This window comes from Artemia franciscana, chromosome 4 (assembly GCF_032884065.1).
Source record: "Artemia franciscana chromosome 4, ASM3288406v1, whole genome shotgun sequence".
NCBI classification, from domain to species: domain Eukaryota; kingdom Metazoa; phylum Arthropoda; class Branchiopoda; order Anostraca; family Artemiidae; genus Artemia; species Artemia franciscana.
Genome location: NC_088866.1, coordinates 8,629,965 through 8,646,515, shown reverse-complemented (window position 1 = coordinate 8,646,515; position 16,551 = coordinate 8,629,965). Strand labels below are relative to the sequence as shown.

General features: G+C 35.8%; 1 protein-coding gene across 1 annotated transcript in view; it reads right to left on the bottom strand.

Moving 5' to 3' along the window:
• The window catches only part of LOC136025688 (nucleosome-remodeling factor subunit NURF301-like), a 168,606-nt gene that overhangs the window by 123,038 nt on the left and 29,017 nt on the right, over window positions 1-16,551 (bottom strand). The window contains exons 6-8 of the mRNA XM_065701666.1: window positions 12,431-12,662; window positions 7,511-7,672; window positions 902-1,125 (exon numbers count right to left, since the gene is read on the bottom strand). Coding sequence (XP_065557738.1) covers window positions 902-1,125; window positions 7,511-7,672; window positions 12,431-12,662 — 618 coding nt within the window. The remainder of the gene's footprint in view (window positions 1-901; window positions 1,126-7,510; window positions 7,673-12,430; window positions 12,663-16,551) is intronic.

The window sequence follows — 16,551 nt, the reverse complement described above, 5'->3', positions numbered from 1 at the left end:
TGCTAGATGTTTTCCAGAGAAAATTGCCTACATATTGTTCTGAGTACCAGGCTGACTGACCATATTTCAAAAAGGTAGGGTGTACGAAAAGTGTGGTTCAATCTCACTTTCTAGGGTTATAATGAGAGGAAGGTTGAGATGGCTGGGGCACGTTCTGCGGGTGAGCGATGACAGATTGCCAAAAATTGTCCTTTTCGGCCAACCGTCTACGGCTGAACAGAAAGCAGGTCATCTATGGTTGGGGTGAGAGGATGTCACAAAGAAAGATTTAAAGGAAATGGGAACTTCCTGAGAGGGTGTAAAGAGGGAGGCGTTGAATAGATTAGGTTGGAGGAGGAGCGTGTTCAGCTGTGTTGGCCTCAGACGGCTTGGTGCTGCGGTGAGTTGTTAGTAGTAGTAGTAGTATAACATTAAAAATGGAACACTTAATGAGGTAGGTTCAGGTCATTGAGGCAACTTTTTCTTAATTTACTCCTCATTGAAGTATTTGCTATTTTATGCTTCATTTTGAAACTTCAAGAAGTGATAATTTCCATCAATGGTATCTTAAATACGGGATATCAAAGTCAATGGTAAATTTTTAAGGAGTCTATTTGGCCCACGCAGGGAAGGGATTAGTGGTATGACTTTATAAGCTCAGCAAGAGTCAACCTAGCTCTAAATGAGTCCCTGGAAAAATCTTGGGCAGGCAAACAGGAAGGGTGTGTGAAAGCTCAAGATAGCTGGCCCCCATCCCTCCATGGCACTTTCTGGTCGAAGGATCATAAACCAGAGATCAGCGCCACCGCTTTGGACAATAAAGTCGGGTGCTGACCCCTTTACTTTAATAATTCGGTCCACAAAGCGACTCTGCTCGAGGCACTTAGATGAGAATGGTAGTGCTAAATTCTGAATCACTTGCCTAATATTTGAGACTGGGTAGCTTCCTTAACGGGTATTCCTGCTTTATGATCTTGAATCAGTTTGAGCAGCTTTGGATCAACAGATAAGAATTTTTCTCCGCCTGGGACAGCCATGCTTATAACTATCTTACAAGGTTCTCCCCGATGGCCAAGCTGATATGGATCCACTCTCTTACAAACTCGTCCATTAGAAAGCCATTGCCATCCCCATCTGCCGTGTAATCTGTAAGGTAGAAAAGAAAATTAAACCTTATAAATTTGAGAATGCAATTTCACAGTCATAACGTTTCATAGTTCCTTGAAAGGTCTGGAAAATAATGCATGTAAATAATGAATCTTTGATTTTCGAACAGGTAAGAAAAGGGGCCGATTATTAATTTGACCTATTCCAGTCCAGCACCGTTAATTAGTCAAAAAAAATACTTTTTTCAGAAAAAGTTAATCAAATGAAAATTCTGTGTCTCTCTACTATATTCACGTTTGTTGGTAGAGTAGTTCGTTGTTTAACAAGTTCGTTGTTAGACTAATTTCTTTTCAAAAAAATTTCTAATAACTTTTGCACAAAAAAAAACTTCAACAATTTGTGGCGTGGGTCATTCCTTTTTTTTCCAATAGAATTAATCCTGTCCTATCTTAAGAACCCACTGTCCTAAGTTCTGAATGGCCACTCTAATCTCAAAATATCCAATTCAAGCATTACGAGGAAAACGCATGGTCTGACGTACAAAAATACATACGCATTTTTTTAGACATAAGATTCATCCTTACAAAATGTTCAGACAGAATTTTAAATGCAATTAGCCAAAGTAAAAAAAAATTCTTTAGAGTTGAAGGGACTGGAATCAAGGCATTTAAAGAACAACAGAGGAGAGAAAAATCAAATTTATGTGAAAGGAGGAAAGGATTATCGATACCAAAACTGACATCATCTATGACATTAAACAAATAGATTATTATCTCCTCCTACCGTTCATTAGTCTTGCAAATTAACCTTTTTCGACACATAACTGGGAGTTGACAGATCTGCAAACAGCCAGTAAAACGTAGAGTTGCTGAAAGGTCAGTAGCTTCGTGACATTAATTGCTCGACCATGACAGCAACAAAAGCACAACCAATGAAAGGTTGTCTTGTACTCTATGGCTCTTGGAAGGAAGGAGAGAGAGAGAGAGAGAGAGAGAGAGAGAGAGAGAGAGAGAGAGAGAGAGAGAGAGAGAGAGAGATTTTTTGCAAAAACGAATTTCACAGCGCAAGGCACCGACTTAGAGCTTTACGTCGGGTAGTACAGTCAGACAAAACTTGTCAAATAAAAAAAAGAAAAGAAAAAATGGTTAAAAATCCACAACCTAGTAATCATTACAGCAAAAAAAACACAAGCAGTGACATGTTATCTAAGATATTCTATGCGCCACCGCTTTGCCCTTTTTGTTAATGGTGAAAAATGGTGAAAAAAATAGTGAAAAATCCACAATCTAGTGATCATTACAACCAAAACAAACACAAGCAGTGACATTTTATCTAATATATTCTATGCGCCACCGCTATGCCCTATTTATTAATGGCAAGAAATGGTGAAAAATCCACAACCTAGTGATCATTACAGCAAAAAAACACAAGCAGTGACATTTTATCTAAGATATTCTATGCGCCACCGCTTTGCCCTATTTGTTAATGTGAAAAATGTGAAAAAATCTGCCTAGTGATCATTACAGCAAAAAAAACAGAAGCAGTCACATGTTATCTAAGATAATCAATGCGTCATCGCTTTGCCCTATCTGTTAATTTATGGTAATTTTAAAATTTTGTCAGCCCGTAGTTACAAGCTTAAGGTACAGAAGTACTGTTCTTAACAATTTTGTACAACCGTCAAATTACACCTAATGAATATACTTCAACCAAAAAAGTGCGGGCAAAGGGGAGGGGCGAAATGGAGTAACCTACACTAAACTATATTCACCTAGCGATGCTTTGACGCAGACTGATGTTTAATATCATGAGGGATTTTTTAAGAAAACCCCATTTTTACATTCTGAGTCCCATCCAAGCCTCCAAAAATCATTTCTATTTTCTGTTTGCTATTTTTAGACTTGAAATGTACACATGAACGGAAATTTTATAGATCTCTTTGTTTTGTTTATTCAGCTTCACTAACAAAATTTTTCTATTTTCTTTCGAAATGAAAGATTGGTCCTTTATTATCAGGGGTAATCATAATCCCTGAAACATTTCCGCATCCTTTAAGCAAATTTTAAGCGTCCTTTAACCTGACGCTACTAATGTGGAGTTGAAAAATAACAATTCTGCTCAGATGGACAAAAAGGTCATCACGTTTTCAAAAATCGAAAAGATGGCTGGTAACAGACAGATTTATCCGTTCGAAAAACTAGACAAAGAGTTTGCCAAGGTGCTAAAGTTTTATCCATGTTTTATAGATCCCAGAAGCGAAAAAGAGTTTCAAGTTACGGAAAGAAATAATTAATTCTATACGGAAGACTAACTCACTTACGGAAAAATATAAAAGATACCAAACCCAAATTGAAAAACGTGATTTAGATGGAATCTTATTCAGTTTTTATTTTCAAGTGGTCAAACTGAGTTCAACCGTAGCTAACTTGGAAAAAGAAGAGCAAAAGATTCAACAAGTAGAATGTATACCAGCAAAAATAAAAAAATAGCAAACAGTGATTGATTCTAAAAAGGTAGTTAATATCCCAAAAACGACTGCTGGAAGTGACCTGAATTTCAACATCAGGATTGGTAATATTCTGAGGACACCGTCAACGCTTTGTGATTCGCAAGCAGCAGAAGTGAACAGGTTGATTTCGGACATAGAAGTTTTTCAAGAACTATAGGAGCAAGGAAAAACAAAATGAAGCCCCAGAAAAAGAGAATTCTGATGAAGCCAAAAAAAAATAGTGTAAACTCAAAATTAAATAAAAAGAAACTGAATTGTACCAAAGGCCACAATTTGTACGAGAATTCCAACAAAAATGAGGCTCAAAAAGAAGGTTTACATTTAAGCAAGAATAAAATTTAGCCAATGGGTGAGAACCCATTGACTCAAGAAGCACCTTCAGATAATTTTTTGCACCGTGGTACACTGCGGAGCACAAGCAAAGGGCCTTCTTCTAGTGGTGAACAGGATGAGAGTGGCAGCACCTAAAATTCAAAAAAACGCAGAAGAAATGTTTACGCAAAAACGCGGCAAAATTCTGTCCAAGGCTCATCATCAGAGAGTTGGTTGAGACTTGGTTCAAAACCTAGCACAGAGAAAGATCCTCCATCAAGAGGTATAAAAGGTGCCGGAAACTTCAGATGCAGAGAACCATGTAAGAATAGATACCGTCACAGAAAAAAGACAGTTCAATGGAAAAATCAATCGTTGAAAACCAAGACGAAATCGAAGTTACCCATGTGTATGTGCCACCGTGCATAAGAGGTACAACTACAAAAAATAAGAACCATATACCTGTCCCAGAGTTATTGTAATTAGGCAGCCAAGAGGGTCGGATAAAACCAAAGGTTTTAAAAAAGAATATTTTCAAAACTTCCACGAAACATGTGATGACGTTGGTGACAGGAGCACATCTCCAGGGCGAAATTCTGTTAGATGAATTAATTACAATTAAATTTTCTGTTATTTTATTTTTGTTAAAGTGTGTTTTATAAATGTACAAAGAACCCAAATGTTATAACTTATACAAATATTGATTGATAGAAACAGCGGGACTCACAAACGACAGAAACCTGAAAGAACCAAGCTTCTCGGTAAAACTAAGTTCAGTTCTTTAGTGCCTAGGTTGGGCCCCTTAGAAGTAGTGACAATCCACAAAAATTTAGGTTAAGGCAGAAAAATGTTCACAATGAAGGGATGGGAAACTTTTTTTTCGAGTTTTTTTGTGAAAAAAAACATTCTTTAATGAAAATACAGAAAAAAGGAATTTTTTTCAATCCATGCGGAGGGAGACAAACAAATGTTGCAGGGTGGTAACGCCCTCCTTCTTCACCGCCAAATTGACACCATTGACTAGGTATATATCGGGGTTACAAAAACTATTAAAGGCGAAACATTCAAGGGGGCAGGCGTAGAAGAATCACCTCATTTTTCTTTAATTTATAGTAATATGATATAGCAACGTAATTTCTGATAAAGAAGTGACTCAACTGGCGTAGCTGGAGATTGACCTTTAATAACCAATATTTCTTTTGCATAGTAAATTTTTATTCTTTTTTAATCGGTTAACTACAGTCAACATAATTTCTGAATAAAACCCTCTTATATTAGAAGACAATTAGAAAATATAGTTCATCCAAACATTGTTTCATTAAGAAAGTGTTATTCCCATTCATTTCTTACCTCCTACAATTTATTAAGAAGTGCTGTTAGCTTTAGTGCTATAATATAGAAAAGTTACCCTTGCCTTTGTAACGCTATTACGAATCCTTCACATCCGAAGAAGAGTCCTTTCATCAGGAGTACTGAAACATCTGAATCACTGATATTGCTACATCTAGTGCCAAATTCTCATTTAATAGTTATAATTGGTGACTTTTGATTTATTCCAACAAACCCTTAACATTCCCAGGAAGTTTCAACTAAATATAATTAGCCTTTCCTGGGATATTTCAGACACGCCCTTTTAACAGCCAAGATTCTTACTTTCAGCTGAATATATTAGGGTAGCAAGTTACCCTATTAATTCTTAATTAATTATTAATGTATTTCTCATTTATGCCAAACAAGGATGGGACCTTTGCTAAAGATCTTCTACCAACATAACTGAACACTTGCTCATAATCTATAAAACTGAGGACCAAAGGTGTTTAACAACTCAGGCACTTCTCAACTATTAACCTAAGAGTGAAAATTTGGTCAACACAACATCTATCTTTTTTGAAGCCGCACTGTTCTTCTCTTAAAACTTTGTCTACAGCATCTCTCGGTCTAAAAAGTATCATATTTATAAGTGATTTGCTGCTTATAGAAACTTCCCCCCAATGTCAACAGATTTGGTCGGGATTTGAAATAAGAGCTCTGAGACATGGGTTCCTTCTAAATATCAAATTTCATTAAGATCCGGTCACCCGTTCTTAAGTTAAAAATCCTCATTTTAAAAAATTTTTCAAATCAACACCTCCCAGCTCCTCCAAAGTGAACAGATCCATTCCAATTACGTCAATCATGTATCTATAACTTGCGATTATTACCACATTCACTCTTATCACCTTTCTTATACAGTGGTTTAATTAAGGCTTTCCTAAAATTGTTAGGTACTTTCCCTTTTCAAAAATCATATTCGTAATCTTCAGTAACTTATTTCTAACCTCAGAGCCACCATATTTAAGAAACTCATTTACCACACTATCAGCACCTGTACCCTTATTCTTTTTTTAATCCTTTTAGTGCTGTCGCTAATTTTTCCTCATTAAACAAATCTTCCTTTACATCCAAGGTATCACAAACTTTTTCGTTTTCTTCTATATTTTTTCCTGCAACTGTACCTCGGTGTAGTATATTCTCAAAATGTTCTGCCCATCTCTCTTTAACTCTTTCCTTATCACTAATTGTGGCCCCGTTCCTATCTTTAACTAAGACAAGTCCGGATTGACTACTCCCTCTCAATTTATTAACATGCCAGTACAATATTTTGCTATTATGCCGTCTAGCTGCATCTTCACGATTCTCGGCAATTTTATCCATGGCCTCTACTTCACACCTCCTTACTTCACATTTTAATACTTAGTTCACAAATTACTATGCGATTTTAAATTACTTAGTTTCAAAGACCCTTTCTAGTAAAAGTCGTCTTCCAGTATTGAAAAACTGATGGAACTTTTATGGAAGTTCCAATACCTTTTTGTCATTTCTGGCAAGTATTTATCATCTTGTGTGGGTGCATGTAAAGATTTGTGCACAGGATTTTTCGTAGACTCTTGATATACAGTTTAAGTGCTAAGGGCAGCTGCCAGTTTAAATGCTAAAGGCTTGCAAAGTTGCTTGATAGAAGCTCTCATATACGTTTCCTGTAGTTGTTAAAGTCAGAGTTCAATCATTTTGTTTTATTTCAAGCGCAGAACCTTTTACTTTTTTCCCTCTGGAATACAATGATATCGGTGAAGGCTGAACCGAAAACGGTATGTACCCAGATTAGTAATGACAGAACCATCAGTACAAATACACCCCTCCGAGACAGACATCCAAAGCTCACTGCACCATGAAATTGCACTCAGAAATTAATAGCAATTAAAAATGACAAATATACTTCCATTAATTGATACCCCCAATGTACCACCACAAAAACTCACACGTCGCTATTTATAAGTAAGGAAGGTCTTTATATCAAGTCCAGCAGATGGCGTAAAAGCTGGCTGTGAGCTTCAAAGAGATGTGCAAAAATAAATTAAAACCAATATTGATCCTAACCGTCCTCAAAAGCCATAATTATAGGGGAGGGGGTAAAACCCCCGGACCATTTTAGACAAGGTAAGTAATTGACCCTCCCCCCTCCTCAAAAAAACAAAACTTCATTTTTTTTCATTGTTGATAATTTGATCAAATAAACAATCGAAGGGGGAGGGGACAATAAAAGCACTTCGAACAAGCTCTCACCTATATTCTTCTCCCCTTTGCTTGTGAACTTGATGCTTCAAAGGTATAGTATAGTGAACTGTAAAAGTTCTGTTTATTTCCTCCTCTAACTTTTTGTCCTTTTCCTCCTTCTTTTCCTGTTTCTTTCTTTCTTCTCTATCTAAAACAGTCTGACGCTGTAACCTGTAATATTGCAAATTTATTAAAATGGTTTTACATTAAGACGTATACAGGTCAAATACAAGAGACAGGGATGGTCGTAGGATTTGTATAAGAGGAAAGGAGCAAAAATATAAGACACAGACCCAAGTTTTTTTTTTTTTTTTCCTTTGAAGGTCTTGCGGACCAATCTTGGGATTAAATTATTCTCCCTCCCCTCCTCTTTGTACTGGTATGAACTCATAAGCGTTTAAAGATACATTAGGACTTGACAGTTAATTGCTGATGCCAAAAGTGCTTTAGATAAACGATTAGTCTATAGTTACCTATTAGTCTACAGGCCACCACCTCCCCCAGGAGGTGGTAACTACGATGTTTACCCATCCACTCAGACTGGAAATAGAAATCATTTAATAAGAAGACAAAAACTGTTTTGCCAAAAAAAATCAATTAATTTGTCCCAGCAGGTAACGCATTAAAAGAGCGTAATTTTTCCTTCCTTACATAGAATATTTAACCAGAAATAATCAATGGCATCCACTCATTATATTGTAAAATGCCGTTAAACACCGTCATCTAGACCATGTTTACACAACATAAAATCAAAAGGCATACATTCATCAAAACAATCTTTCAAACGTCCCTCCTAATCATTACAAATGACATTCAAGTCGTCCATTGAAATTCTAAAGAAGAAACAAATTTATTAGTGATTAAATTGCTGCTTCAAGTGAATGGCATTTTACCTTCTTTCTTTAATAAATTATGTCCCAGTACTTAAGCAAGTGTAACAAAGAGACAGAAGAGTCTGTCTTTGGTGTTCGTGGACCCCCCCCCCCCTTTATGAAGAAGAAGTATCTTACGGTTAGAAGACCCACAAACATAAATGGTATAATAGAAAAATTATGACGCACCGTGATTTGACAATTAATTACTCTAATTTAACAAGCTTGTGATAACCCATCTTGAACAAACAAAACATTTTTTATTAGGTAGCTATATTTAACGCAAAAATGGATGTGCTGAGACGTTACCTCAAAACATAATAAAGGCAACAGCAAAATGGTCGAAATTGGTATTACTTACAATATTTGTATAAGTCAACCAATCTCTGTGCCCCCAATCATCATAAACTATGTTAGGAAAAACAGACTTTTTAATTTAAAGCATGGTAATTTTAATTATTTATTACCCATGGTAAATTTTTAAATGGAGTAGAAGAGCAAAAAAAGAAACAAAACAATATGCAATGAGAAGCTTTTTAGTAAAGATGGATATGACGAGGATAACATCTTAGCCTATTAGGAATAAATAACAAAAAAAAAGAATTTTTTTTAATTCTAACATTTTCAGTAATAATTTCATTTAGTATATTAAATATGTTCGCCAAGTAGTTTTAGTGTATAAAGTTTTTTTTTCTCACTTTCAAGCCGTTTTCCTACAAGGATAAAATTTAAATGGTCATAGTTAAATGAATATATACAGCATACCGATCCTATTATATTGACGAAAATCCATTATCTTTTTTAGGGTAAAATATGAAAATGAAAGAACTGAAATGCGAATCAAATCACAACAGAATTATGATTCTAGAATATTCAACACTAATGTTAATCAGTATATATTATTCCTTTGTTTCTTTCTTTTCTACATTACTCTCCTCCTCTTAGCAAATCTTATCTTTTCTTGTTGTTTCTTTTTAATTCATTTGAATGTTTGGTGTTTTTTTTATTCATTCATTCAACATCTATCCAATAAGTGCAAAAAAAGGCTCCCAATCAGTTTCAGCATATTTTAATAAAACAAAAAGCCTAGATATTGTATAAATTTTTTTTCTATCCTTTTTCCTTCTTTTTCAAGCCTTTTTCTCTTTCTTTTCTCCATTATATACCTCCTCCCAGTGAATTTTGTCTTTTCTTCTTTTTTTAATCCTTTATGCTGTTTAGTGTTTTCTTTATTTAGTCATTCAACCTATATCCAGTGAGTGCAAAAGAGGCTTGGTACATAGTTTTACCGCACTTTAATAAAACAAAAGCCTAGATACAGTATAGAGCTTAATTTTCTAGGTTTTTTCCTTCTTTTTCAAGCCTTTTTCTCTTTAATTACAAACAACGAAATGTCGTCAAAAGTTATAATGAATATTCAACAATAAGAATCATACCTGCACGGAGGATAGAAGTTTTATTTTCTTATTTAATTGTTGGAAAAATGTCCTTCCTGTGAAAAGCTAAAAAACATAATTTTTGCTCACAAATAATCTTAAAAGCATCCTGGTAAACTCTTTGAAAAAAAAAACTTCAGCACTAGTTTCGTTTCTTACACCCCGGAGGGAGAATACACATAGATAAAAACCCTGTTCTATTTATTAATATCCTATTAGGATGAATACCTTTATAATCCTTTAAAGGCCCGTTCACAGTGAGATTTTACTAATACTGACATTTGAAAGCTCTAATTTCAGGAATTTGTTGAAAAAAAGACCTGTTTACAACAAGAGACTTGGCTATTGTCCAGAACTGGATCGAATCAAAGCTGGAGCTCAATCGATTTGGACTATGTTAAGGTCGACTGAATCTTTCTTTCCTTCTTCTTGTTTCTTCTTCTTGTTCTTATTATGGAGACACTTTTGCATAGTCTCAGCAATGAAATCGAATTCCGGGAGGTTGAACCAATAAAAATTTTTCTTAGAATAATTTTAAATATACAAATACCCTAATAGTGCCTTATCCGGATAGAGAAAAAACTTTACACAAAAGAAAATAATGAAAATGTCACGTAGCGGCGCAGTGAGCTTGATCTCAGCTTGATAATATGAAACCCAGAGGTCGAACGTAGTTGCAGCAGCACATTGCAAGGCTCATAATTTGATTCTAGTGATGACATTATGCGAAAGCGTCTTCATTTTAATCCAAACAAGAAGAAGAAGAATAAATAATAAATAAGAAAGTGGAAAAAACAAGGTAAATATTGGGAGCTATTGGAGATCCAGAACATTTATACCACGAGAGAAACAAGAACTACATCAGATCTGAGATAAAGACAAATGCATGGGATAATTGCGATACTAGTTGATTTCAGTATTTAAGCTACCCCTTACAAAGGGTAAAATCTTATCGCTAAAATCGGTTAAAAGTATCTGATACCTTAAAGGATCACCATATCTTGTCCTTTATAGCCTTTAAGTTCAAAATATTCAAAACTGGGCAAACTATTCAAAACTGACTGGATGGTCTGGTCATAAATTGTATGGCAACCTCTGGCTAAACTATTCAAAACTGATTGGATGGTCTTGCCATAAATTGTATGGCAACCTCTGGCCAAACTATTTAAAACTGATTGGATGGTCTTGCCACAAATTGTAGGGCAACCTTTGGCAAATAACCTCTGACCAAACTATTCAAAATCGATTGGATGGTCTTTCCAGAAATTGTATGGCAGCCTCTGGCCAAACTATTCAAAACCGACTGGATGGTCTTGCCATAAATTGTATGGCAACCTCTGGTCAAACTATTTAAAACTGATTGGATGGTCTTGCCACAAATTGTATGGCAACCTTTGGCCAATAACCTCTGACCAAACTATTCAAAATCGATTGGATGGTCTTGCCAGAAATTGTATGGCAGCCTCTGGCCAAACTATTCAAAACTGATTGAATGGTCTTGCCATAAATTGTATGGCAACCTCTGGCCAAACTATTTAAAACTGATTGGATGGTCTTGCCACAAATTGCATGGCAACCTTTGGCCAATAACCTCTGACCAAACTATTCAAAATCGATTGGATGGTCTTGCCACAAATTGCATGGCAACCTTTGGCCAATAACCTCTGACCAAACTATTCAAAATCGATTGGATGGTCTTGCCAGAAATTGTATGGCAACCTCTGGCCAAACTATTCAAAACTGATTGGATGGTCTTGCCATAAATTGTATGGCAACCTCTGGCCAAACTACTTAAAACTGATTGGATGGTCTTGCCACAAATTGCATGGCAACCTTTGGCCAATAACCTTTGACCAAACTATTCAAAATCGATTGGATGGTCTTGCCACAAATTGCATGGCAACCTTTGGCCAATAACCTCTGACCAAACTATTCAAAATCGATTGGATGGTCTTGCCAGAAATTGTATGGCAACCTCTGGCCAAACTATTCAAAACTGATTGGATGGTCTTGCCATAAATTGTATGGCAACCTCTGGCCAAACTATTTAAAACTGATTGGATGGTCTTGCCACAAATTGCATGGCAACCTTTGGCCAATAACCTTTGACCAAACTATTCAAAATCGATTGGATGGTCTTGCCAGAAATTGTATGGCAATCTCTAGCCAAACTATTCAAAACTGATTGGATGGTCTTTTTGGAAGTTCCCTGTTATGCTAACCGCCTTGATTGAAATCTTTGCAGACACAGGACGTATATAATTTATGTTGTATGTACACTGTATAGACAGCGTTTTGCTAACAATTATTAAGAGATTAAACCGTTTCTTTGTTTTAATCTAGCCTCTCTTTAGCTTTTCCAGCTGTTGACACATTTGATATCTCTTACAGTTTTTACCCAAATCGCTCTGGAAGTTCCTTGCAACGCTGGAAAAATCGGCCAACGGACCCTTTGTCTTTGAGACGGAGACTCGCAAAATAATTTTTATGGTATCGAATCCCTTTTCTTAATTATTAAAATCTAGTTGTGAATGATCTTAAAACAATCTTTATTTTCACCAGTTTTCCAAATTTTTCCCTTTTCATCTGAAGAGCTTAAGAACCAAAGGTTAACTACTCACCTAGTAATTCCCAACTGATCCGTCCAAACTGAGTTATAGGCAGCAGCTTTTATTATTAAAGAGAAAAATGCCAAAGGCTTGGCAAATGCACTGGGCTCTTTTGCCTGTGCCATCTGAGAAACCCAATTTCTTCTCAACATTGGCCAATTATAATGACAGAACGCTGTGAGAAAATTCTGCTGCATGTGAAGAATAGTATTACGAAATGTATGCATCAATGCAGATTGAGTACCTGGCAAAAGACAAATTAAGAAATTAAATAACGGGCAGATACACAACCTCAGTTGGTGAATACACAATTTTTGAGTGGTATTAGGTGCCAAAATAAATAAATAAATAAAAAAACATATTTAAGTGAAAAAAAAAAAACCAAGAACATGCGACACTAAATAGCTAAAGGAATTGAAAACGGTCATAAATCTAGCCAACTAGTTCTGCTTAGGTATTCAACTCAGCAATACTGATAACAATTTGGTATTGTCCAGCTAACTTCATAATTCTTAGGAAACTCAGGGTCCGTCCCCCTCCTGAATTCCTAGTTTTTCTAGAATTTCTGGCACTTCTTATTCTAATTATCTATTAAAACTTGTTTTTTTTGATGATTGGAAAATTAATTTTAACAATACAAATTAGGAAATTAAACAACAGGTTCAGACAATTATTAAGTTGTGTTCTCTTTTTCTGTATAGTAACAGCTTCAGAGAAATGAAGAAGATAATCCACATTAAAATTTCTTTATCTCAAGTAAAAAAGATGCCAAGGACTTAAGTGAACAATAAAAAGAAGTAAATTATTTCTATGTTCAAATTCTGCGCCTTTTTTTCCCCTTTCAAGGTAAGAAAAAAACATGCTATTTTGGAGGCACTATTTCAGCACTCCGTGAAAATTTTTTTTAACATTCTTTGCAAAAATCTGGAGGCAAATCACGAGACTAAACAAAAGCTGCTGCAATAAGTCTTTAAAAAATAAACGGGACTTGTTGAATTTTAGTGTCATAGTCTGCTAACATTCGTCTTGGTTATCTCTCGGCAAATATGCCAAAAAAAATTTCCTTCGTGGATATAGGGACGAGAAAATTTGAATAATAAATCATATATGAAACCTAAAAAGAACTAAAGGACAAATAAGTAATGGCATAGGCTTTTCAAACCAATTTTATAATGTTAGATATTTAGTGAGACGTTAAAAACTTCAGAAGTCAAAAACCTATAAAGAGCAGTGAACTACAAGAAGTTATTTTACGGGAAGGGGGGAGGGTCTCGGCCTCTCAGTTGCTGTTTTGGTGCTACACTAATTTCTACAACTATCAGAGACCGACTCCACAGCCATCTACAAAATTTGTTGTCGGTCTCAGAGATCAGTGAAGAAAAGGCTAAACTGCTGAAATAACACAAATCTTCAAAAAAAAAAAATCCAAATCTGAGCTAATTAGGAGGCTACATCTTTAGATAGCTACACCATTTTTGTGGAATAATCAGAAATACTATTATCTAAACTGAAATTGTGGTAAATAATCATTACGGTATTACAAATTTAAAAATCTCAACCCTTTAAGGTACTGTCCTAAAACTAATGGAAATCCAAAAAGAATAGAAGGAAATCCAAAAGTACAGAAGCTAATGGCAAAATTATTTAATGGTTCAAAAAAAAATCAGACTTGCAGGAAGTGTTATTTTTTTTTAGTAGTACCTTGCAAAAACTGTCTGCAGTATTCAAATAGTATTCAATTAATGCGGTTTCTTCAAGAGCTAAAAATTACTAGCGCAACAGATAGTTTAGCATCACTGGAGGTAAGTTGGGAGTTAAAATGCATTTTCATTGGTAAGAGTTATAACTTTTCGTTGGTAAAATTCAAACAAAAACACTCATTTCATCCCAAGTGTTAATCACGTGTTGTATGAAACTTGGTTATATGAACTTGGTTAGCACCCCAGGCTTCATCAGCAACAGTGGCACCACCGGCTCATACAAGGCAAAACAATCAATGTAGTATTACCAGACGTCGATTTTCCAGGTTACCTCAACCACAACTTAAGCACTAGAACGCTGATAGCACTAGTAATTGTACTGAGTACTACTTTCTTTATGTTTGTCAAGCACGTTCTCTTAGGTTATGTTAAGTTAGGAAAGGTTAGATTAGGTTTCTAACCAATTTCTGAGATTTACAATCTAACTGATCATAAACTTAAATTTTACCATCAAACCTTGCATAAGACTGACAAAGCTGACTGGCAAAGCTTATTAAATCCAAGCAGAGAAAAAGGAATTTCGGACATTCACCGGGAAGAGTCACTAGCCCCCACCCCTTCGTCATTAAGCCTTTTGTGGAAAGATACTCAGAAACCGGAGTTATTTTTCAAATTATGGTGTGAGGTATGACTACTTCTGTATAGCTTCTAAATTTACCCCTAAGACTGAATAATATTAGTGTTTCTAATAATCAAAACACTTAGGGAGTCACAAAAAAACGCCTACCCCCCTACCGATCGAGCAGAATTTCCCCGGATCTAAAAATTTATTTCGTAGATTGCTTGGCGAATCTGATCTTATTTGCTTTTTTTTAACCATGGCCCTCTTTCTAGACCGCTACCCGTTGTAGAATCGCTGAATATTCAATTGAAGGGGAGTGACTCTTTGATTGTAGAAACAGAATTGTAAACCAATTATAAAAATAGAATATCAAATTATAGACTATAAAGTTAATAGAAAAACAGTACGTTTCTTAGCTTGAAAAGACAATAAATACCAGCCCTTGTCCCTCTTTCTGTACCACACAATTAATTTTATTATACGAAGCCATTTCAAGCAGATAAACTATACGTAAAAAATATCTACTACTACTACTAATAACTCACTGCAGCACCAAGCCGCCTGAGGCCAACACAGCTACGCACGCTTCTCCTCCAACCTAATCTATTCAAGGCCTCCCTCTTTACACCCACCCAGGAAGTTCCCGTTTCCTTTAAATCTTTATTTATGACATCCTCCCTACCCAGACAAGGATGACCTGCTTTCCGTGTAGCCCCAGAGGGTTGGCCAAAAAGGACAATCTTCGGCAATCTGTCATCCTTCATCCGCAAAACATGGCCTAGCCATCTCAACCTTTCTTTCATTATAGCCCTAGAAAGCGGGATTGAACCACACTTTTCGTACAGCCTACTGTTTGAAATACAGTCAGTCAGCCGGGAACCCTGAACAATCCGTAGCCAATTTCTCTGGAAAACATCTAGTAAATTTTCATCTGCTTTTGGGAGCGTCCATGCTTCAGAGCCATATTTGACCACTGTCATCACTGTAGCTTCCAATATTCTAATCTTGGTTTGTAGGCTTATCTTTCTATTCTTCCAAACTTTTTTTAACTGTGGAAAAACACCCTAAGCCTTAGCTATTCTATTTTTAACATCTTCACTGCTCCCACTGCCTTTGCTCCCACAGCTTGACTTACTACCAAAGTAAGTGAAGCTCCCAAACTGATCAATCTTTTCGTTACCCAGCATCACCTTTTCATCTTCACTTATTCCTAGCCTTAGTGACTTAGTCTTCTTCACATTAATTTTCAAGCCTATTTTAGTTCATTTTGCTCACACTTTCACCTAATATGCTTAAATCATCAACATAATCTAAGTCCAGGAGCGTTTTTCCTCCCCATTTGATTCCATGGTCTCCAATTGCCATTCCTGTGCTCCTTAAGACGAAGTCCATCAAAATGATCCATATAAAGAAGATAGAACACAAACCTGCTTAACTCCTGATTTAATACAAAACCAGTTGCTAACCTCATTTCCTACCTTAACCGCAGCAGTATTATTCTCGTACATAGCACAAATCACTTTAACGTATTTTTCTGGTATACCATATAAGGATAAGACCTTTGCTAACGCTCTTAAATCAACAGAATCGAAAGCATGCTCATAATCGATAAACTGAGGATCAAAGGTGTTCGACAACGAAGGGACTTCTCAATTACTAACCTAAGAGTGAAAACTTGGTCGACACATCCTATACCTTTTCTAAAACCGTACTGTTCTTCCCTTAAAACTTTGTCTACAGCATCTCTCAGTCTAAAAAGTATAATATTACTCAGTAATTTGCTACCTACAGAGACCAGACTAATGCCTCGA